Consider the following 25,411-nt stretch of genomic DNA (forward strand, 5'->3'; position numbering starts at 1 on the left):
GTTGCTCTGTCACGTGCCGAAAATTCTTCCGCTACTTTCTTCAAGTGGCTGCTCCGACCGCTAAACTTAGACTTTCAACTTTCAAAGTTTCAAAAACAAACAATTTTAGAAAGTTTATCGTCTTGTCTAAAAGGGCCAGGAAATAGAAGAAGAGCATTTGACTTCAAAATAACAGAAATCTGCATTTATAAGACAAAAAACAGGAGCATTTACTCCAAATCATTTTCAGCAACCAGCTGTCAAATGTTACAAGGACGCTGCTTGTATCAAAATATTAAACAGTCAAACGCAAGTTTCTTTTTGTATTTATCCATCAACATCTTAAAAGTTGGAAGAGGCTGAAGACAGTTGAGGGAAAATCTATGTCACATTTGAATGATTCCTACACAAAATCAAGTGAACAAATAAAGCTTAAAGTGTGGATGCCATGCTTTGAACAACTTTGTCAAATAAAAAAGCCCTTTAAACGCTGATTCTATTGATACCAATAGTTCGCGTCGAAAAAAATCCGAAGCATATGAATAATAGACATCTTTCGAAGGAATCAGAGATTTGGATCTGCCGCTAGAGCGCAGGCTGGAAGTGAACCCGATATGACCTGTGACGTCATGAAAGGCGTTGATTTTCGCAGTTCCGCTTCGGACAGCATGTAAACAAAACCGGTAGTCTTCGTTTCTCTCGTGTTTAAATCTGTTAATCATCAACATGCCAAGTCGTTGTGTGGCAGCTGGATGTAGCAATACATCTACTGAAAGTGTATCTGTGTATAAAATTCCCAAACAAGAAACGCTGCTGAAAAGGGGAAAGTTCAAGAAGGTGGACGGCGAAGGATTTTTCCCTCCAGATCTGCAGGAGAGAAGTCTGCGTTTTCGAAGGGACAAAAACCGGGACACAAACGAAGAATTTTGAACGGAGAGTTGGGAGGAGGATCTTGGCTTCTGAGTCGAGGAAAGGCGGGTGAGCTGGAAGCGAGCGAGCCGTTTTCTGGGTCGGAGAGGACGGCGCTGGAGTCGGGAGCGGAGGCTGCTAAGCTAGTGTGCATCACGATGGATCACATTGAGGCGAAGTAGTCGTGTTTTCTGTTGTCCTTGGATCCAACTGGAGTATTTCAACGCACTCAATGTTTTGCAAGAGAAGCAACAGGCCTGCAACGTTTTTTTTCTTTTGCTTTTGAGGTGCCGGTACCGTGAGTAAACTGAACTGTGTGTGTGTGAGCGCGCGCGCGCGCACGAGAAAAGGTTTCAAACGGGTTCAAACGGGTAAAACTGTTAATGTTCCACAGTTGTTAATGGTATACAGTGACTTTGTTAACTAAAGAGTAGTACCATCTGGGAAACTTTTATTTTGTGACATTTATTTTGTAAATTGGGTTGAAAACCAGTGTTTACCTTTGTTTAGATTAGGCCAAAAGGGGACATTTTGAGTATATTTTAGGGTAAGTGGAGTAATTTAATTTTATACATTTTTTAGACTTACTGGAGTCTAGCCGAATCTTCATGCTGGCTATCGTCATGATCGGCATGATCACTAGACCTACTACTTTCTGCTATATCCTCCTCACTTTCGCAAAAGGGTTCGAATCGATACGGTTGCAAAAGTGACTCATCATCATGATAATCTCCGCAACTTTCCTCTTCATCTTTCTGTTCATCTGATGATAAATCGCTAATAGAGACGGTAGCATCACTCTGTGCTTCGCTATCGGGGCTAGCCATGTTGTCTGCCTTGTCTTCCTTTCGTTACGTCACAAACAGGGCGGCGCGAATTCGGCGGAATGCGTGAAGCCGGCGGCCGTCCTCGTTGTTTATATTGCGTTTTTCGCTATTTATTCTTTTTCGAAAAATATTAAAAACAATCGCAACATGAAATAGAAACTATTTACTATATTTTGGCTTATTAAAATAGGCCATGTCACCCACACTTTAAGGCAGCTGCAGGTATTTTACTGAGGATGAAGATAAACTTAAAAAGTTAAGGTAAATTGAAAGCAACAAAATGAAAAAACAGACACTTCAGCCTTAAACAGGTTGGTCCATGAAAAGATTGTTTGACATTAAACTGGTCTGTGTGTATCTATCTATCTATCTATCTATCTATCTATCTATCTATCTATCTATCTATCTATCTATCTATCTATCTATCTATCTATCTATCTATCTATCTATCTATCTATCTATCTATCTATCTATCTATAAAAATATCAAATCTTTTGCTGCTCCACTGTTTTGCTTCTGGTTTCCTGAAAAAGACTAAATAAATATTTTAGTTCTATTCCACCCCATGCGAGCTTGATTTAAAAAGGGGCGTGCTCTCGTTTTCTAGATGCACTTTCGGGATAAAACAGCTGCAGTAGTCATGTTGGATCACGGTCTCCATCCGATCCGCGGATAGGACAGTACAGGTCAGAGGCCGGGACCCAGAAAAAAGGCAGGGACCTTCAGACGCAGAAGGAGAAAGAGAATAGCAAAGCAGTGCTAGAGGTGTACGTTTCCACAAGTCTTAGAGGCAAAGAAAGCTGGTCACTTTAGAGAAAAATCCATGCAATAACGCAAGAATGGGGAAACAGCAGGCGAGAAATTACTGAACAATGAGGAGGTGATACAACCACGACAGGGGTGAAGATAGCAGCAGGAATGGGGGAGTGTGAAAGGGTTAGAAAACGAGGTGGAGAAAAAAAGGAACAGGAGTCAGAGGACTAGAAACAGGTCTTAGTTTCTCCCCTCTGACTTCTGTTGAGCGCCTTGGGTGTCAAATCTATCTTACTATACTTAACTAGCACCCCTGGGACTCTCACACAAGCAGACACACTCACTGTCAGGACACACACCTCCAGAGGCGCTCTGGAGGAGAATCATTTAGCTCTTAACAGTGTAATTACCTCGAGGAAAGTTCGTCTTTGCTCGTGCACGTTTGCATTTAAACCCAAGAATGGGGGGGAGGCACCACTGCTTTCTGCATAATGCATGTGAGTGTGCTGAGGCGGGCTGCACAAAAACGCACACTGACAGACATTCTCTCATGGGGGGAATTAAACATAATGTGCCTGTTTAGTGCTGTGGTCATCTGCATGCATGCAGGCAGAAACGCGCAAAACGAGCAGTGACTGCAACCAAAGAACGAGCATCAGTGCAGCTGCTTTTCTGCAGCACAGACTGAGTCCTGTTACATTTTCAAGATGGAAAACTACGGTGGCCCTGAAGCCCAAATCACATTAACAAATCACTCAAGACAAAAGCATATTAAAGATCAGAATGACAATGACGAAAGCAAAACAAGTAATGTACAGTTTATAATTCAAAAACAAAATTTTAGAAACCAAAACATTAAAAATAATAATAATAACATTTCGGAATTTTTTTTTTTTTTCAGAAATCAGAACAAAATGTTAAAAACAAAACAAGACGTCAAAAAAGATATGTATTGCGGGACATGGGTGGTCTAGATGTTCTACCTATCTGTGGTAAAAAAAAAAGAAAATTGATTGATCAATCACTGAACTTTTTAAATGCCTTCAACAAATATGTCTCAACCCTGGAGAACACAACAACAGTTTTCTTCAGGGCTTTTAAATTTATTAAACAAATTAGTTTTTTCTTTGTTCATGATGAGAAGTAACAATTATTAGCAACCAAAAAATAAAAACAAAACATTAAAAATAAAACAATAGAAAACTAAACAAAAAAAGAAAACGAGGGCCACATTTGACCCTGTGGGTTCTGTAGGGTTAAGATATCACCGTGCCATATAACTTCAATGCATTAGTTTCATTTTTTAACATTCATTTGGTTTCTGAAAATTACTTTTGTTTTCTGAAACATTTCATTATTGTTTGTTTCATTATTTTGGAACTGTTGTTGTTTTTTCAAATTATGTCACAGTTTCTGGAATTTTGTTTTCATTTCTAAGATGTAATGTTTTTATTTATTTCTTTGAGTGATTTGTTGATGTGATTTGCACTTCAGGGCCATCGAACAGACATGCAGTCCTTAATTATGGCCCGCAGCAGCAGTCTCGAAACTTTTTCCGGCATCAACGGCAAGCTAGTCTGGAAGAAATATTGCAATCAGAAGTTGTAGATTTTGACCGGCGTCCGAGGGGCGAGCTCGCAAAGTGACGCAGTGTTATAACTCCTGTGTTTTTCAAAGGACTACTGTGAAATTTGAATACATGCAATAATGCCTGAAACTGCATACATTGAAAAACACTGGATATGGACATATAAGGAATGTGGGCGTGGTAAGCATAAAACCACTGTTGCTAAGGACAACCGAAAGTTTACTTTTACCAATTTGTCGCAAACTGACGTCAATCTGTTCGTCCTCCCGAGGGGACCAAAACATAAAATGGTTGCTATGGAGATAAAATAAACAAAAAAGCCGCCATTTTGGAAAAAGTGGGTTTTTTATCAACTTATGACATATAGCTCTCACCAATGGAGGAATGTGTTTTTCTGAGACAGTTAATGATGCTGATCGCAATGCCAGCAGTTTTAGCAACATTAGCATAGAAAGCATAGTTAGCATAATTAGCATTTTTTTTATGTGTTTTTCCGAGTCAGTTGATGATGCTGATTGCTATGCTAGCACTTTTAGCTATGTTAGCATAACTAGCATAGTTAGCATAATTAGCATTTTAGGTAATGTGTTTTTCTGAGTCAGGTAATGATGCTGATCGCTATAATAGCACTTTTAGCCACAATAGCATAGCTAGCATAGTTAGCATAATTAGCATTTTTAAAAATGTGTTTTCCTAAGTCAGTTGATGATGCTGATCGCTATGCTAGCACTTTTAGCCAAATGAGCATAGCTAGCATAGTTAGCATAATTAGCAAAGGCCGTTTTGAATGGCCTTTGGGCAGTGAGGGTAGTGAGGGAGGCAGTGGTGCGTAGAGTTGGGCGTGGAAGGCTAGTTGCGTTTGCGGGCCATACAACGCCGCTTGCGGCTTTAATTATTATCTTTGTCTTATTTATTCCCCAAAAAAATAGATTAGAACAGAAATTTGATCACGTAATCCTTAATTTTGGTTTTCAGCGGCTGAATCCTCATCCATTAGAATAAAACTCGGACTTCTTTCTTTCCTTATATCATCCTCTCTGGCTTTTTAACTTAAAAAGCAAATGAGAGATAGATTATCATTTTAACCCAGATTAAGTGTATGTGCACAGCAAAATATTTTCCAAATTTGAAGTTTTTTACCAGTTTACTCACTCTCCACCTGCAGTTCTGTTTTATTTGTGGTTTTCACTCATACAGCAGGACCACAATCATTTACTTTATGGTATTTTATATCTTGTTTGCATTTTTCCTTTAAAGTTGTACTTTTTAAAGTAAAATAAAAAATGTTAAAGAAAGGATGTAAATTCTAAATTAAACAACAGCAGACTTAAGGACGGGGAGAAATGAAAGCAGCAACAAGTGAAACACTTAAAGCCCCTTCTGCTGATATAGCATCAAAAAACAATAAACGTATGCAAGAAGTGACAAGAAAACGTAGAGTTAAAATGTAAATATAATATAATTATATTATTCATTTTATTTTATGTTTTACATTATTTTTAAATGTTAACCTGACTATCAGTGAAAAAAATCATTTGTCCAGCCGGGTTTTTTATTTAAATACACCAAAAACTACAATTCCAGAGCAACACCCCCTTTCCTTTAGATATAATTGAAAAACCTAAATGTCTTCTTTAGACACTAAAAGGAGTTAATTCTGTAGTGTACAGTAGTTGGGGGATATTAAGGCTTAAATACAGTATGTCCTCTACAGAGGAATAATTTGTCAGGAGGATATTAGAAGAGCACGATAATAAATCGCTTCGGATGAAAGTGTCTAACAAACAATTAAACGTGAATCCTTTCTTTTTATTTTATTACAACTATTTTATTTAAAATGATATTTGGTCGTTGGGGGTTGGGACAAGGGAAAAAAGGCGTTTTAGGGGGTAATCCAGACCTATTTCTAATTACAAAACTCTTTTCAAGTTTTTTTTCTTACATTTACTCAGAAACTTAGTTTTTTGTGTGTTTTTTTTCTTGTTTTACAGTCACTGTACAGTCATTTTTTACTTTTCTCAGTTTTTCTTTATACAATTCCTGCTTAAAATTATCCATATTTATATTTGAAAAGACCTGTAAACTGAAAAAAAAGGGAAAATCTATAGTGTTTCCTGTTTGCTTTGCTGCTAAAAATGGATCTTTAAAGCTTTGAAAGCCAATTGAAGACAATTCTTGTTTTTGGGGACTAAAACAAAATCAAAAACACCTTTATTGCAACTTGTTAGCTGAGTTAACTGCGATCTAACGCAGGGCAGTGTGTTCTTTTCTGCTTCAAAGCTGGTTGAGGATCCACAAATGTCTAGAAGAAGAGGCCAGCAGCTTGATATTGATGAATGTTTAAACTATTTAGGAGAAAATGAATTCTACGGACAGCAGCTGTTCCCTAGAACCTCACAACTGCTGTTCCATCATCAAAGTTTGTTTCAACTTTTAGTCGAAAAGTTTAACATCTGAGCCGAACGCATAAAGATTCTTGAACAGGAAGAAATCTGTCCAGAACGCAAGACGACAGCCTAAACAAAGCACAAGTAATTCCAAGTTAGTGGACGTTATCAAAGCTTGATTTCATGCACCGAGTGTGTGTGATTAAATTAGGATGTGCTGTCACTCTGCAGTGACCCACGGTAATGGGTTGATGCATCTCTGTTGCACACATGCACTCGCACAGGGACACACACCTACAGTGCACACGCAGCCTTATCGTAACTGACAGAGCAGAAGGGGGCTGCCTGCAGCCCCCACGAGCTGAAGAGAGGCAAGGGGAAGGCAGACAGACCGGGGCGGAGAAAATGACAGACAGGAAGGACAGATGGGCTCTCTGCAAAGACATCGAGACGGTTCCTCTGATGCTCTCAGAGGTTAGTGAAAGACATTCATTATTTCTTTCCGCTGTTATTCAAAACTTCAATGTTGTTTTTAAATATTGGAAACAATTTTTCATTCATTCTGCTGAGTCAAACCTGCTTTGAAAGTTCCCAGACTTCAGACACTGACATTAAAAACAGGAACAACCAAACCAAATTAGAGAAAGCACTTGAAACTGTGCAACAACTAACTGACTTTTCTCATTCAGTCACCTTCAACACCTGCTTTGTCTGTGCAGGGTCATGGGAGTGGATGGACCCAAGATCCTGTAGAGTAAAGGCAGTGTTCGCGCTGGACACTTCATCTGTCAATCACAGAGCTGTCATTGACCGACTGTTCAATTTAATTCATGTTCATTTATATGGCGCCTTACCAAGGCACATTAAAAGCTCAAATCATTAATAACAACAGCTAAAAAAGTTAAAATGGTGACATGACATGAAAAGGAGACTGATTTCCAAGCAAAACCGGTAAAACACACCAGCAGTAGCGGACACGGTTAGGTGGATATTTCAGACAAATCATATATTTTGTGATACAAGCACCAACTTTGGTATGGACGTAGCTTAAAATCCCATTTTTCAGAAAGGCTTGCTACCACATTAGAAAAATCCATAACGTCAGCCGTTTGTAAAAACGGCGGCCGCACACTCAATCGCTACAAAAATATTCAGTGTCGATTTGCCCCAGTCTCAACAGTATAGGCTGGGCTGGGAGAATCACAAAAGACCGCTCTCATCCCGGACACTGCCTTTTCAGCCTCCTCCCGTCAGGGCGGCACTTTAGGACAATACTCACCAAAACCACTCGCCACAAAGACAGCTTCCTTCCACGAGCCGTCACTCTAATGACCTCCTGACCCCTCAAAAACACAGAACAAAACCAAAGAAACTGTCACACCGGAACTACTGTTGCATTTTTAATTAGTCATTTTTATTTAGTTGTCTTTATTTATTCCTATATCTACCTTATATTACTTTTTATCCTATTTTGTTTTTACCCCTTTACACTTTTTTTATACCTTGTTAGTTTGCACGAGAGCACAAGACACCAAAGCCAAATTCCTTGTACATGCGCTTTACTTGCCCTATAAAGCTGATTCTGGCTCCTTAAAAACCAGACAAAACAAATAGTTTCCTCCCTGATAAACAAGATAAACTAACTTTGAATGTTTATCATTGGAGATTTGCAGCCTCCAACCAGAGATGCCTATAAAGTCAAACAGTCGGTCAAACAGGGTAAAGTCTCAGTGCATCTCGGGGCTGAATGAGCGTCCTCTGGACTTAGAAGGTCTCTATGATAGAAGTGAGCTGACACTGATTTACTCTGTCTGGATGACTACATTTTTTTCACAACAGAAGGAAGGAAACGGACACGATCGTCACATTTTAGCTTAAGTTTAAATAAAGATTCTCCGAACCCAAAGCCAGAGCTCAAGCTCCATGATTACCAATCCCAGTTTCCACCTCTGATTAAAACAAAAAGAAGATTGGAATCAAAGAGGAAGAGCAGGTTCTGTTCCCTATACGGCGGATCAGTTAGTGTCTCTGTGTTCTAATCCAAACTCCAGAAAACTGAGATGTTCTTTTTTAGAAATTTTCATTACCACCCAAAAAAAAAAGAGACAAGAGACTGAATCACATCACTAATCTGTCGTCTGACCTGTAATGTTGCAGTTCTGATGTTAAAAAAAATCAACAATTGTAGTTTCATACTAAATATTACAATGCTATGTAAAATGCATTTTATATCATGAAGTGAGCGTCCCGCCCTAAACCCTAAATTTCATCCCCGAAGTTAATATTTTTTTGCCTCGTTGGTCAAAAACATGTACTTTTTTCTACTATACTAAATAGAAGAGCCGTTTAGTTCTAAGAAAATTGAATAATCTCATAAACTTTAACAGTGAAATAAAAAAAAGTTTGGATTTGTGAGTCACTCACTTCTCAAACTTCCTCCAACCATTTTTTGGTGCATTTTGTCGACTTGATTGGCACCACCTCAGTGGTCTTTGCCCTGAGACTGGAAGGGTAATTTATTCATTCATTCATTCATTCATTCATTCATCTTCTGCAGTTTTTGTCCCTTTCGGGGTGACGGGGCTGCTGGAGCCTATCTCGGCCACTTATGGGCAAAGGCAGGGGACACCCTGGACAGGTCGCCAGTCTGTCACAGGACTGGAAGGTTGTGAGTTCAAATCCACGGCCGAGTCAAACTAAAATGGGACCCAATGTCTCCCTGCTTGACTGAGTGTCAATTACCAGCATTTAGGTGTTGGATTCGAGAGTTAAACTGGTTCCTTAGTGCTGCTGCTCCCTGCTCCACCAGGGGATGGGTCAAACACGAAAAGCAACTTTCACAGACCTATAGGTGCGCGACAGCTAGTGGGACTTTAACTGATGGATCTCCTTTAGAGGCCAGAAACTGTCAACCATCAAAATCCCTGCAAGCCACAAAAATCTCCTCCAGCAAACATTAATCTGGTTAAACTGAGAGATTTGATTCTGGTGAATTTAAAAATTCAAAAAGAGGACGACACTGAGACTTCAGTGAGCAGGAAGCCGAAAAGATCAGAAGATATTTGGTTTTTGCTCCTTAAGACTAATCCCTGGATGTTTTACCAATTTTACAAGTAGCAGAAATTGTTTTATTGCGACAAAACATCCCAATTAGACCCCCCACACTCACACGCTCACACACTAAAGGATAGAAAGCCAGTTTTCACAGACTAAAGTCCTTTATGGTTTTGATAAATTTCTGAGTTGTGTCATCAAATGCTCTTATCGCCATGGAGACAGGGCGGGACGTTTTTAAAGACATCCATTCAACAAAGAAAAATACTGTGTGTTAGGATGGGGGGGGGTGTCATGGATGAGCTTTTAGTGTCCTCTGGGAAAGGAGGAGATGCCAGAATTTATTCATTCACATAATGTTTGAGGTTTATCTTATAATTTCATTTTTTTTTACATTTTACTAACTCAACATACTAGGACAACAACATAAACTGAGAATTGAATAAAAACAATATTTAAATGCATTTAATGACTAATTTATTGACACTTTAATTAAAAATGCAATTCTTTGTCTGTGCAAATGCAGCACAGGGTAAGGACTCTTACCGTGTAGACTTAAATTCAGTCGATCTCAGGGGAGACTTTTAGTGGTCAAAGACAAAGACATTGGTCGCAGGAACACAAATTTCCTTCTTTTTATTTTTGGGAGGGGGTTAAAGCGGAATTAATGGTAAAAAGAAAGCGTTAGAAAGCTTCTCCACCTTTTTCATCGGGAGCCTCCATCTGACACCAGTGTTTTAATGTCCAGATCCCCGCAAACATCAAAAATGTTACTGTAACGTTCATTATTTTTAATAAACTGAACATAAAAAATCTTTTTTCAATTTATTTAAAAGCAAATTTGTTACTTGAACACCAACATTCCTGTTCTTTCTGGACCTGTGATGAAACGCTTTACTTTGTTCCTGACTGGTGTGAATTATACTGTATACTAAAATTTAAATTAAAATCCACATTCAAGGTGAAATGCACAATGAACAAGTTAGTAAAGACACTTTCGGATGAAAACTTTTAAGATGGGTGGAGTGTTACAGCAGCACCGAGCCGAGGACGTGACAGATGGTGCAGTACATTGAAAAGCAAACTATGAGGCTATTTTTACTTCACAATAAAAGAGGCTTTTTTTGACATATTGCTTTGGCAGCAAACAGAAAATGCGCTCCTAATGATACCAGCTGAATGGAATTAAAATAAGAAAAGATGGAGAGGAGGGGAGGGGGGGGGGATCAGGGAGGTATCAGTTTCCTGTTTGGTTTGCGTTGAGACAGGAGGAGAGTGGCGGGGAGAAAAGTTTCTAATCCAACTGAAATTCTTTTTTAAATCATGTTCCTCTCCTCACTTGCAGACACAAGCACTTTTTGCAACCGCCTGCTCTTTTTGTGCCTGAAAGCAAGAAGGCAAACTTAAAAAACCCATTTCAAGATTCTGCTCACATCCTTCTGCGCAGTGATATTAAGAAGTGACTCCTCACTAAAATAAACGCTCTGAGACAGACAGAGGTAGGATGGAGGCGTGATACTACTGTGCCTCATTCCAAATAATGTTTTTGTAGATAAATATTTGCTAAATATCTTAAAAATTGTTACCAACCCTCCACACATCTGTAGTTTAATAGAAGTCACAGTTGGAGATCAGTTTGGCTGAAAGCCATAGAGTTGGAGAGACGTCTACTGGTGACTAGAGGTAACTTCAGCCTCCAGTGTTGTGGAATGGTCAAGAAAGGCAACGTCGGCTCTTTGAAGGATTATTTCTGAGGAAAATGGCATCATTCACCACTAGATTGGCTGTGCTCAATAGCTGTTCAGTTTGTGGAAAAATGTGAACCTGATAGACGCTGCTGCTCAGAATCATTCCAGTGTTTCAGAAACTCTGGAAAATCTCACTTTGAGAATTTTATTTAAACCTAAAATTTTAACGCACCCTTACAGATGTTAGCAGTTGTTTTCCGACTGTTCTCAATAGAGAATGGATTTTGAAATCATATTTGCTTCTGGTGCTGTCCGAATCCACAATTCCAAAATTGAGAAACTTCCTAGACGTCTCTGTGAAAAACCGGCTTTCATCAATGCTCACTACATTGGTGAAAATAGACCACAACACATTGCATTTGAACAATTTTTGCCCCCAAAAAAGGTAGCTGAATGCATTTTTTTTAATAAACCATTAATATCTTCAGAACAAATAGTCGTCATAAAAGCTTGTATTGTACACCTGAAGTCCAAGTCCCCATCTCTGTGCATTCATTTTTTCTCTTTCCTTTAGTTGTTCTTTGTTTCTGTTTATTTAATTGTGGATCTCAGAGGTTTTTGAGAAAGATTACATTTTTTTAAAAGCCGTTTTGTCCTTTTAACACCGCTGTTTACCTTTTTAATGACCACTCTTTTTCCTTTCCTTAAAGCCGTGTCACAGAAAAATGTTGCATATATTGAATGAATGAAAATTTGTCCAAAAGAAGTGGGAAAAGTTGTGGTCTTTACGTGGTATCACAAATGAACCACCTTAAAACCACGGAAGGGCACTTAAATTAATGTAAAAGCCACACAAGTTGTGAATTGTGAACCGTGCATGATTATTGCGCTGTTTAAATGTAATTCTTTTGTGATCCATGCGTCAATTACGTAAGGGTTAATGGCCGACGAAGTGTGCGGTTACTACTTTTTAACGCACGCCGTGGAAGCCTGAATCGCGTCGGACGGTTGCTTCCGCGAAGTGCGTTAAAAAGTAGTAACCGCACACTTCGAAGGCCATTAACCCGCTTATACCATGGTCACTTACAAAAGCAATACATATTTACCAGGTTTTAGTCCTTAATTCTTGTTTTTTTTTTTTCGATTTGGATCACTTTTCTCATAAACAGCGTACTATATGTTACGTGATGCGGCGCATCGCGCCGCATCACGTAACATATAGTCCGCGTCGTGCAGCACCACCGCTGCAGTCAAGATTCGGCGATATATATATGCTGATCGTCCCGATGGGTTGAATAAAGCATCAATTCAGAGGGAAAGTTAATCGCTTACCGCTTGTTTTTGCCCAGATGATGAAGCAAAAGGTTGTTTTACAGAAGCCGGCGCAGTGATACAAATCATTTAAGCTAGCCGACCGGAACTTCTTTTTTCACCGTGCGGTTATCAGGTTTTAACGCATACCCAGCAGCCAATCAGAATCGAGTATTCAACCGGACCATGGTATAAGCAATTTGAACGTGATATGTGCGCCGGACGCGCACTATAAAAGTTAGACATCTGTGATACATGTCTGAAAAGTCTGTAAGACATTCATGGGACATACATGGAAAGCCACAAATTTGAGTATGCAATTACATAAGACTTATGTAATAATTGCATATGCACCACGTAGAAAATGCATAAACTCTGTAATTCTCAACTGACCAAAAGTCTTGAACAGCTCAAAATTGAATTCACGTAAAAACTCACCAGCCGAAACCCTCGATGGACATCTGTGCACATCAACGAACGAGGAACGCAAGAAACACTTATGACTTACATATATAATGTATTATGAAAGACAGAAATTTCCTACATGGAAAATGAGCAAAATGTAAGCAGTGGCTGTGTGACACAACCTTTGGATAAATGCCCAGGACGTGTTTCTTTCACCTAAAGCCTGCAGCTCTCAGTTCACCTCAGTGTTAAACTTTTGGCTTTAAGGTTTTCCACAAAAAAAATATTAAAAAAATACTTTAAATACTGTTTTATTTGAACATTTTTGGCTGTTAATGTCTCTGTCTAGTTTTATTCTTACATTGCATGTACACAACTACATATTGATTGTCCAATAGCAAAGGGTCGTCCTCCTGTTTGGGTGAAGGTCCTGTTCTTTGGTCTGACTCGGAAAATGGACAAAGTAAGATGTGGAAATGAAGTGGTTCAAGAAGTTGGGGCTGAGATGTGCTGGTCTGTGTGTGTTTGTTGGGGGAGGTGTCTGAGAGGTAGACAGTAATGGATCATATTTCCCATGGTGTCATTCACCAACCATCTTCCATTAATCTCCCATACACTCATATTGCCTCTGAAGGGACTATCATTCATCCACACACGCTCCGTGCACGTGCGCGCCCGACACGCCGCCGTGATTTCATCTGTCTCTCCGAGGCGCCGCACTTTGCGATGCTGAGCTTGTGTGTTTTTGCCAACGTGTAATCTGCAGTTTTGTAAATGGCACAGATGGTTCCTCGTGTCGAGAGCCCAGTCTGAACAGACAAAAACACACACGCAAACAGTGAGAATCGCTTCAAGCTGCGAGGAGGAGATGCATTCAAAGTTACTTAAAGTAACAATGACCTGCTCTTTAACGGAAGATGAGCACACATCTTCATCAGGAAGCGTACAGTCTGTTTGTAAATGTGTTAAAGCTGTAAATATCACTGTACCAAGAGCTTTTCTTACCAACAGTTCACTTTCTGTTTTATTTCAGAGAAATTCTACTTTTTCTGTCATTAAGCAAATGTCGGTCACACTTAAGCGGTTAAGTAGTTGCATAGACATTTGCTGTTTTTAATCACAAAGCACTAACATCTGAATGGTCATCATGAGCCGTATCTAATGCTACGGGCTTGAGATGTGCGTCAAAGTCCACGCTGAATGCACACACCTTTGAACACACCTTTTGCATCTGCCGAATTTTGCCAAAGGTTTTTTCTTTCACAGCTCTATTTCAACTTAGTGTCGATAATGGCAACCGTGCACAAACAACAATTATAAATTCCTCCTTCATGATCACATTTAAATGACTGACCCTTCCCTGACATAAAAAGGACAACGATGCGTCACTATGTAGGACAGATATACAGAAAATTAAGCTAAAGGTTGCATTTCTGATTATTTCTTTATTCAAATTGTTGTGAATCAGGAGCAGACAAAACAAATGTCATTTGAAACTGTGCATTTGTAGAAAATATACTGGATGAGCCACAAAGCTCCCTGCTCCGAGGGAGTGGAAGGGGGGGCGGGGTTGCTTTGCACTAACAATTCAAAGGTGAATTTCTGATAAACTACTGCTGCTCTTCAGAAACTATGTCCTAGAAAACGGCACAGGTGTTTGTTTGTTTTTGTACTAAATACATAATTAGAATTAAAAGACGACTTTTGCAATAGATGAGAGTGGGACCTAAAAGAGCTAATTCAACTTTGCAGCAATATTGATTTTTTTTTTTGTTCATTTTATATGTTTGGTTGTTTTTGCAGGCCTGAGTACATAGTGCTTATACCTTACCGAGTGTATTTATGTTATATAGATTTTCTTTAAAAACTGTTTCCATATGCTCTAAGTTCCACCAAAAAAGGAAATTCCAAACGGTAACATAAAGAAATGTTGATTTGATGGAGATGAAAAATAACAACAGGCTAACAGCTAAACCAACTGCATTAACCAAAGGTGCTGTTTGCTGTCATTGTAGGAAGGTGGTTGTTCAGTTCAAGCTGATGGGAAACCAGAAGATTACAAAGGAAACTTCTGAAAGAATCATTTCCATTAAAAAGTCAATTTGAGCTATTGTCTGTTGTTATTTTCCACCAATTAGACATTTGAAAAAGCTGCTCATCTGAAGGGTTCTTTTGCACTCACTCAGGTGAATGAATCTGTTTAGAAAACACCCAAACTGAAGCCTTGTGTTTTCCTCTCCATCTGCCGGCATTCCTCACAGCATCAACCTGAACTGAAGCTCATCGGTTTCTCCCTGTTCTCGTGTCTCTGACAGATATGTATCGACTGGAGTTGGCGGGTGGGCTCGGGGTTATCCTGCTGCTGCTGGGAGTCCTGACTGCTCTTTATAAGTGTTACAACCTGGAGATCATGCTCTGCTACAGGAGAAACTTTGGTAGCGATGAGACAGAAGACGGTGAGCTGAACTCTTTCGGGGGGGGAATAAAATAAAACACAACAGGAAGGATCAGCCACAGGATGCAGACACTGCAGGGTTTTAGGGTTTCAGCTCTTTTTGAAAGAAGAACCACAGAACCAAAATGGATGTTTCTTTGTGCCTCTCCCTTGAAATGAGTCATTTAAGCTCACCGTGTTCATGTGTGCCCTCTTTATCTGACTCTCCACAGATAATAAAGAGTATGACGCCTATCTGTCCTACACCAAAGTCGATCTGGACTCTTTGGGCAGGTCAGAGCTCTATGGATTCTAAAAAAGCAAAAGCTTTTACTTTACAAACGTCTTCAACGGTGGTTGGACAATCTGTGTGTGGATGCATCTTTCACTGTTTTCCCTGCAGACGTTGCAGCTCCCTGCTTGTCTTAAGTGTTTTAGATGTTTTAAAGTCCCTCTCCAACAATTTTTTAATCAATTTTAAAGCATTTCTAGTTTTCTTTTAACTATCATTTTGCCATTTTTAGCCAAATAAAAAAAAAAAACATACATTTAAACTCTACTCTGACTAATAAATCACTATAATAAGGATTTTGGGATTGCCTGGTCTCTTTGGTGTTTGATTTAGGCTGTGAAAACAGTCCTGTTTGTTTGTTTTGTCTACAGGTCGAGCAGCGACGAGGAGACCTTTGCCCTGGAGATCCTACCGGACGTTCTGGAGAAACATTACGGATACAAACTGTTCATACCAGACAGAGATTTAATACCCAGCAGCAGTAAGGACCATTCCATTTGTCAGGCTGCTCCTCCACCACTCCTCCCACACACTCACACAAACACACACTCACACACAATCAAGAGTGTTCCCTCTCTATGGGTCACTGTAATCCCAGAATTCATCAGTCTGTCAGGGTAAATAAAGATATATGCAGACCCTCATCATAACACGTTTATGGCCACAAACATTTGTCTTTGTCAGCACTCCGGTGCACATCAGGTTCACAACACACACACACGCACGCACACACACACATCATGTCAAAAATATCCGATACACGCATGGATCATTTTAGAGACTGACAGTAACAACCTGAGCGTTTTTTAATATCTTGTGTCAGGATCTCACCTCTGAACCTGAACATGATTACAACCACCTACACCCCCCAAAAAACAAAATCCCCACATGATATCAGGATTACATACACATTTTGATTGACACATGTACACCTGTCTTGAGCTAATATATCTTAACGAGACAAAGTTGGCAGCCACGCCATGTTAAATACAAATATTTTTTGTTGATCTTCAAAAATTGTTTGAAATAAAATTCAGAATGGCGGCCTTCCCCGGAGCTACTGCTTCCTTTGCAAAAAGCCGGGATTGTGCTTTTGCTGCTTTTGGATCATTGGAGCTCTTTGGAGCTTGAGTGAACTCACTCAGTCACCATAGCAACAGGATCAGCTGCAGAACAGACCGCAGAGACCAGATGGACTGCTTTCTGCCTCACCAGCAGGGGGCAGAGTAAGACATTACAGTGGCTGCAGCCTTGAATTCACTGAGTGATCTGACCCATATGATAGTACAGACACAAAAAATTACAATATATGTATTTCATGCTGTTTTGTTTGTATTGTTTTTTTCAAACGTGACTTTGTAAGTGTTTACATGAAAACAGTTGCAGAAAATCAGCAATATGGGTGATATAGCTCAGCAGTGAATTAAAATGCTTTTTTTAATGTTAGACCATAGAGTGAATTTATATGAGAAAAAATGATTAAAAGAAGTATATTTGTTACTTTCACGATGTGATTTAAAACAGAGCTACTCGCACAAAATCTGCTTCATCTCTTTTAAAAATAACAATAGCAAGTAGTTGTTTGGGGGAAAATGCTGTATTTAAAATTTTAGTTTTATTTACACTGAAAACTTAAATTCACAATTAACAGAATAATATAGAAGCTTTATTAATCCTGAAGGAAATTCAAAAGCAGCCAGCTATTTGCATTCACCACACAAAATAAAATAAACAAAACAAATAATAAAGCCATAAAACCAACCAAAAATAAAATCTGTTAATAAAGCGTAGTAAAATTATTAATTAAAAAATAAGCACAAATCACATTCTGAACTGCTACTAAAATATCCTCTCTTTCCAGCAGCAGCTCGTTTACCAAATCAGTGTTTGGCTTGTTGGGCAACAGGAAATACAGCAGCAGTCGGCCCCAAGTTTATACTTTGATTGACAACAACTCAGGATTTTCATTTCGCTTTTTGGTTGCAAAAACACAAAATACAAAACTTAAAATGTGGTTTTGCCTTTCTTTAAAAGTTTAATTTAAAGTGTTATTTTTATTTTTTGTTTTGCTTTTTTTAAATTGACATTGTGATTGCTGTGATTGTGATTTGTTGCTGTGATTTGCACTTCAGGGCCACGGTATAATTAAGAAATCAAACCAATTTGATCTTCTAAATCCAACTTTTTTTAATAAAGAGAAAATATGGTCTCCACAGGGGAGACTGGCCATAAAGGAGGGAGGGACATATTGTGCATTGTATGCTTTACGTAGCATTTTATTTAAAATATGTGAATACTTTACTAAGGTTCACAGCGAATGGCCTGGCTCTGCCTTGAGCCAAAACTGTTCTTCCCAGCTCGCGCTCCAGTGCTCTGAAAAGGGAGCAAGGAATCCCAGTTCTCCTCAAGTGAGGCTCCGTCTCTGTAGCCTCCAAAACAAATGTCCACCGTGCGTAAGAACACACCTAATCCTCCCCAAGCTGCACACGGCCCCAAAACCCCATCTCAGAGGGCGATGGAGGTGAGCCTTTACTGCTTTCCAGAGTCACCGGCGGAGCAGCGCAGCAACACGACCCTAAACACACCATTCAATTATCCACTCCACTTAGCAAAACAAAATGAACAAGAGAGCGCGAAACAAATAACAGGAGCAGACAGAGGCAGCAGCTGGGTCACTGGTTTGTGTTATTTTAATAATTGATTAGCATAATCCTCACAAATAGAGAGCAGGAAGAAGTGCAGGGCAAGACGAAGAAAGGGAAGGGTGTGCACATCTGTGTGTCTGTGTGCACGCACGTGTGTGTTTGTGTGTGTGTGTGTGTGCTGAGAAGGGAGAGATAAAAAGAGCAACAAGAAGCTCAGACGAGAAAAAAGCCGAATGAATTTGGGGATGTTCTGTACTATTTGTGCCTCTCAAATTGAGCGTGAAATTGCAGTGTGTTGTTGGAGAGTCTGTGTCATTAATTTAGTTAGCAAGTGAAGGGATGGTGGGGGTAACATACCGGGGGAGGGAGTTTGTTGTTCACAAAACACCCGTCTTTTTTTTTCTTTTTTATGAAGAGAAATAATGAGCTATTTCATTGCTGTATGCTGGAAAAAAACGACTCCGAGAACACCGCAAATGAACAATTGGAACGAGGTTGTTAAGAGAAGATGTGGTTTCTCGGGGTGAGACGTAAATCTCTAAAACTGACAGCAGCTCCACCTCACAATGTGCCACTTTTCAGACGTCATCGTCTTTCTGGTCCCTTCATCGCATTCCCATTTCTGTCTCAGAGTTCCCGCACACCATCAGTTCTCATAAACCAGCAATGATGGGGTATTAGCTCCGCACTGATCCCCATTATAAGTTTAATGAAAGCTCCATTTCTGCCTCAAACAAACTTCCAGGCAGGTCTCAGTCTGTTTGCCTGTCAGAAATGAGAGTCCTTCACCAAATAAATGACCACAAACACAAAGCAGGACTCTCACTGTTACACATCTTCCTCCTTTTTGTGTCACAACCCTGCAGATTTGCAAAAAAATACATTTATATCTCCACATGTCAACCAATAATGTACTCTCCCCTCCCACATACTTACCTGTCATTCCTATAAGATTTTTGGTCCACGCAGACATGACCGCTGCAGATTTGTTGGCTAAACATGGACAGTACAATCCTGCAGTTGAACCACAGGTGCTAGAGTGAAAGCAGGTGACTGTGAAGGTCATCAAAGTCAAGTTGTGGTTCAAAATCCTGCTGCATAGAAACGTCACTGAAGGTGCTCAAGCTAGAACACATCATGACTTTTCAGCATTAAAGACACTCAAATGAAAGTGGTGTAAATGTGTTCTTCTAGCATTTTTTTATGATGGAGGACACAAAAAATGAAAATTAAGTTTAAATGTTTAGTATATTTTTATTCAAATTGTTGGGAATCTGGAGCAGATGAAAAAATGATGTTTAAAAAAAAAAAAGAGGCTTATTTGTTACATAGAAAATTCACTGGGCGGCCACAAGCTCCCTGTCCACAGTCCAAAAACATGATTAACAGGTTGATTGGTTACAATGTGATGTGAGTGTGATTGTGTGGCCCTGCAACAGACTGGCGACCGGTTTAGGGTGTAGACCTACACCCAACGGTAGCTGAGTTGGCTTCAGCAACCCTGTGACCCTGACAGAGATTCTGTGGGTTTTAAGGATGGATGGATCATCTGTGTTTATTCGTCTTTCTCACAAACAGTGATTGTTGAAAACCCACCATCCATTCACGTAATAGACACAAATAAATGTGATTTATAGACAACATCTGCAACAAAACACACAACTTAGCTAAACTGAAATCCCTAAAGTCTTGTTACTAAGGCCAAATGTGGTAAAGAAAGATGAGGAAGGAAGTTTCAAGCTGTAATGGGATGAAGGTCACACCACGTTCATGTAGTTTTAGCTTTTAACAATTATACATTCTTGAATATTTAGGACCTACCAGCACAGATCAAAAAAAGGAGTCTTCTTTTCAGCCACACACATTCTTTTCTGCTGCCATGAGCTCCAGCAGGTTATTTTCTGCTTGTGCCTGAATATAATGAGCTTCTGGCGTGACACTCCCAGATGAACTGTGTTTAGAGAAACAACTTGAGTGATTGTCACTTTCAATCTCCATTTTCCATCAGCTTACATCGAGGACTTGGCGCGCAGCGTGGAGCAGAGCAGACGTTTGATCATTGTTTTGACTCCAGAGTTTGTTGCCAAAAGGGGGTGGAGCATCTTCCAGATAGAGACACGCCTTCACTCTATGCTGGTTACAGGAGAGATAAAGGTGAGGCCATGTATAAGCAATCAAGTTAAGTCAACATCTCTGCAGATTTTTTATAGTTTTGGATTCTAAAATATCATGGAGTGTGTCAGAGTTGCCCCTCTCCAGCTGTTGTTTTGTTTGTGGTCCAGGTGATCATGATAGAGTGTGCAGATCTGAGGAATGTTATCAACTACCAAGAAGTGGAAGCACTCAAACACACCATCAAGGTATTCAGATTCCTAGAACAGCCTTGTGCAACCCACAGCGGTTAGGAATGTAAAAAAGACTTTGTATTGCTTCTGTTCTGTCTGTTCAGGTTTTATCCATCGTCAAGTGGAAAGGCCCCAAAAGCAACGAACTTTCCTCCAAGTTCTGGAAACAGGTGGTCTACGAGATGCCTGCAAAACGTAGAGAGACGTTGTCCAGACGCCAGGTATGCTGCACCTGAAATGTCTGGAAATAGCACGTCTCCATCCATACTTCCACCACAACTTTAACAGAATGTTGAAATGGACCCGCAGCTGATAAATCTGCCTTAAAGGTAAAACCCACGGGGAAATAATGGAATTGAAGTGTTGTACGGCCCCTCAAGCGCCATACAAGATTGTGACATGCCCCTCACTCTCCCCTTCTGCCCTTGTCACACCAATAGAAAAGGAGCCACTTTAGTTTTATCTCCATAGCAACCACTTTATTTTTTGATTGCCTGGAGGGGATGAACAGGTCTTGTCACTTAACTACATTTTTAGATTTTTAGATAGATTTTTTTTTTTCACCACATCCACATTCTTAATATGTTTATGTCACATTGTTTCATTCAGCTTTAGCCAAGGACTTGTATATTACATTTTCACAATATTCCAGTTAAAGAATATGTGGGCAACAGGAAAAACTAAACTGTTCCAAACCTACAACATGTAATTACAACATTTCTATGAAAGTAGCTTCCCAAACATGCTCAAGGAGTTAGGAGGGGATGGATTGAAACCTCCGGAGGAGTTTAAATGTGTAGAAGGCACATAAGGTGATGGATGGATTTTTCTATTCAAGAAGGGACCCTCCTCCTGAGGTCAAAGGTCAGCAAAACTTTGCTTGTGGTTGTAGACTTAGTCTTAAGTAAAAAATTTTGAAGATCGCTAAAACAAAACTTTTGTGAAAAGTGTCATATTTCACATTTTGCCACAGGATGTTCTGATGGGCTGGACTTCCTGTTGCCATCCCATAATAATTGTACAATTTTATTTTTTGCTACAGCTTAAATGAAAATGATTAAATGCATTGTTTTATGTGAGGAATTCTCTTTAACTTGACATGCAAACTGTTTTACGCTTTAACTCTATGTTTTGAGACGGAAAAGCTTTTATTTTGTTTTTACACACAGTTTAAAGTTCTGTTTATTTGTTAGGTGAACCAAAACCCATGAAAACATTTTTAAAACTCAGAAAAGGTTCAAATAAATACAGTGGTGTAAAAAATGTCAGGATCTAAGACGGTGTTTCACTCCATACAGTACTTCACATGTTGTAACAAAGACTTTTTTGTTCATTTTAGTGATTAGCTTTAGTTCATAGGAATTCCTTTTGTGTTCTCTGTGATGACATTCTTTCCCTTATCATAATTGCTTCCTCGCTTTTCAACCTGACAGCCTCTGTGTGCTGCAGGTGAAACGTCCACACATACAACCATTTTCAAAGTAAAGGGGAGAAAAAGATAAAAGTGTTCATTCAAGTGCTTTTAAACCTTCCGCAGAGGAAACACAATTTTATCCGCTGATTAATTTTCTTCATTATTTTGGTATATTTACTGAGCTTTGTACCGCATAATGAAGCGTCATTATACAGTATGGCAAGCAATAAGAGAGCATAATAAAGATTTTAAGGCAAAATGAAACCGTTTCTGGCAGCTTTTCCCTGGGGGGCATACTTCAGTGCAGACAGATGGCCTTTAAAATGTGTCCTAAACATAGGTTATGCATTATAATTAGAATCAGAGCGAGCAAACTGTGTACATGTTTACGGTTTGTTAGCACCTCAGGTGGTGTATGCCCTGATTAGCAAATAAATGCTCTCCTGCTGCTCGGCGCTTAACAATAATCATCAAGAAGGAAAAACAAGGTGCATGAATCAACAGCAACAATGGGAGTGACTTCATTTATGCGTCTGCGATTAGAGACGTGGATAAAAATCAAAACCTTGCAGCAAAAAGGGGTTTCAGTGGATAGTTTCTGTCGCCAAAAAAAAAGTTTGGTTTGGAAAAGGTTTTTAAAATATGAGCAATTTAACCAAGAAGCCCCATCATTACATAAAAAAAACACTATATCGCTCTCTGAAAACAAGAATTTATTACCACGAATCAGTATTTTATGCACACAAATTACTATTTTGTGGCCACAAATTAGCATTTTGTAAGCAAAACTTAATCTTTTGTGTAAACATTAGTATTTTAAAATCTTCAATTCCTACTTCTAATTTAAATCCACAAAGTAATATTTTCTGTGCTCAAATTGATATTTTGTGGACGCAATTAAGCATTTTGTGCACACACATCTTTATTTTAGTATCTTTAATTCTTACTACAAATTTGTGACTAAAAAATTAGTAGTTTGTGGCCACAAATTGTCATTTTATAAGCATTTTGTGGCCAAAAGTTAGAATATAAATTTCTTCAATTTCTATTGCTCATTTGTGCCCACAAAATAAAAATTTTGGTCAAAATACTGATTTGTAAATTAGAAGAAATAATGTTTTTGCATCTTCAACATCTTCTACTATTAATTTTTGCACTGAAAATATTAATTTCTGGCCAAAAAAACAAATATGTGTTCACAAAATGCTAATAAAATGCTAATTTGAGGCCACAAAATATTAATTTTAGATAGCAGTTTTTTTTTATGTCAGCTCTGCATTTGACTTTTTTCATCGTGTGACAGTTATGTCTGATAATCTGCAGTTAACACAAAACCATTTAGTTTTTACATTTTCTATAAAACAGCTGTTCACAAAAGAGATTATCTGAAAGCACAAAACGAAAGAAAAATCAAACTTGGCTAAACGAATTTTAACCGGTTTATTCCGCGCATACAAGTTTATCCCATCAATGCCAAATCATCCAGCCATCTTTGAAACCTGCTGAATTCCAATTGTGGTCATGGTGCTGCTTTCAAGCCAACACAGCTTGAGGCCATTTCATTACTGTATAAGTGATCAACAAATAACACCACAGTGTTTCTCATGTAATCCTGGTACTCAGCAACAGGTGATCAATGATGTAGAAACTCTTCCCTTTGACATTCATCCCACTATAATCTATCAAAGCTGAAACAACATTGTTTGTTTGTTACAGGTGATGGACTCGGGCGAACAGGGCCTGTTTGGTGACCTACAGACCACTGTCTCTACTATTGCCATGACAACCACATCTGCCTCAGTAGCGCCTCCCAATGAGAATCGACATGGACATCATCAGGTCAGAGAAGGCCTCGTTAGCTTTTGTGGAAGCATCCAGTGAAACTTCCTTCAAAAATAGAAAAACTAATGTGAAACAGTCCTCATTTGTGTACTAGAAGCACAACTTTATTTGTTTTTCGTTTATTTTGGTGAGAAATGAAGAAGTAAATTAGTTTTCCAGTTCCAGAAGATGAAGCTGTCTCTCCGGAGACCTGCAAGAGATTATCTGAGTAAATACAAGTTAAATAAGAAAAAGAAAATGTGTAATTCCATCTAAGATCATGTAGTTGTATTTGTTATTGTTGTTGAAGTCAAACATGTTTTCCAGATCTATAAAACAGATTATTTTAAGTTGTTTTTGGTTGTCATTAGTATAAAGCCTCCAATTTAAGGATTTAATTTTGTCGGTTTTCCTGATTGTTAAATGTGTTTGTTCCCAAACAAATTCCTCTCATGCAGGCAAACTCAGCAATTACATTGGTTTTTCCTTAAAAACAGAAATTGTAAAACTCTGAAAATTAAGTCAGAATGTAAATTTGGTCATGTATCATTGCATATACATATTTCCTAAATTGTACGGAGCCCGTGTCCTGACATTAAAAAATTAAAAAATATCTCTTTCCCACAGATTAAAACCTTGTTTTGCTTTTACCTTTCTTGAACGAATGTGGGTCACAGAGACACGGAAGTTACCGCTGATAGCGGCTTTTGCGGCCGGACGTAGAGCATATATGTGTTTTTGAATGACTTATGACGTGAATAATTATTGCGTTTGCACGCATTAATCATTTCAAGGGAACGAAATAGTATTTCGAGGTAACGGAATATTATCTTTTTGTAACGGAATATTATCTTGTGGGAACAAGGTATTAATTTGTGGGAACAAGGTGTTAATCTGTGGGAAAGAGATATTTTTTAATTTTTTAATGTCAGGACACGGACTCCGTAGAATAGCCTGAATCAGAGTTTGAAATTTTGAACTGTTCTGTTTGTGGTTCTTCTTCAGCAGCTCATCGATGGTCCATTTGTTTGTCATTGAGTCGTGTAGCCTGAAAACAAAAAATCTGTGCAGATTGCTTGTATTACAGCATGACTCCCAGGTAAATTGGAAAGTCAAATAAAAATTACGACGTTTCTTTCTTTTTTTTTTTCAATCTGCAGGTTGCCTTAACAACAGAAATCCCTGACTACAACCAGATGACCTTGCCTCTGGGAGGGGGTCACAACGCTACAGCAGCCCAAATGCGGCATTTCTGCCGCAGCTATGAGTTCCAGCTTCCCCCACAGCCCTCGATGTCACCTCCTCTCCCACCCCTCTCCACAGTGCAGTTCTCCACTTTGGGCCCCGGGGGGCGCCACGTGTACTGCAACATCCCTATGACACTGCTGAATGGACAGGTGGGAGAAAAGCCTGGATTCAAATTTCGTTTTTCCTTTATTGTTTGTTTCTGCTCTCCAACATCGACAAAGTGTATCCTTTCATTACATTTGGTTGTTTATTTGCATGTTCAAGAGTGAATAAAAATTAAAAAACCCTCTTTTCTCCCCAGGGGTTCAGAG

At 39.1% G+C, this 25,411-nt stretch overlaps 1 protein-coding gene across 1 annotated transcript in view; it reads left to right on the top strand.

Moving 5' to 3' along the window:
* The window catches only part of il1rapl2 (interleukin 1 receptor accessory protein-like 2), a 437,033-nt gene that overhangs the window by 408,488 nt on the left and 3,134 nt on the right, over positions 1 to 25,411 (top strand). The window contains exons 12-19 of the mRNA XM_020706755.3: positions 15,217 to 15,357; positions 15,569 to 15,629; positions 15,999 to 16,108; positions 20,281 to 20,426; positions 20,555 to 20,632; positions 20,722 to 20,838; positions 23,748 to 23,870; positions 25,013 to 25,249. Coding sequence (XP_020562414.1) covers positions 15,217 to 15,357; positions 15,569 to 15,629; positions 15,999 to 16,108; positions 20,281 to 20,426; positions 20,555 to 20,632; positions 20,722 to 20,838; positions 23,748 to 23,870; positions 25,013 to 25,249 — 1,013 coding nt within the window. The remainder of the gene's footprint in view (positions 1 to 15,216; positions 15,358 to 15,568; positions 15,630 to 15,998; positions 16,109 to 20,280; positions 20,427 to 20,554; positions 20,633 to 20,721; positions 20,839 to 23,747; positions 23,871 to 25,012; positions 25,250 to 25,411) is intronic.

This window comes from Oryzias latipes, chromosome 10 (genome assembly GCF_053564925.1).
Source record: "Oryzias latipes strain Hd-rR chromosome 10, Olatipes_Hd-rR_3.1".
Lineage (NCBI taxonomy): Eukaryota > Metazoa > Chordata > Actinopteri > Beloniformes > Adrianichthyidae > Oryzias > Oryzias latipes.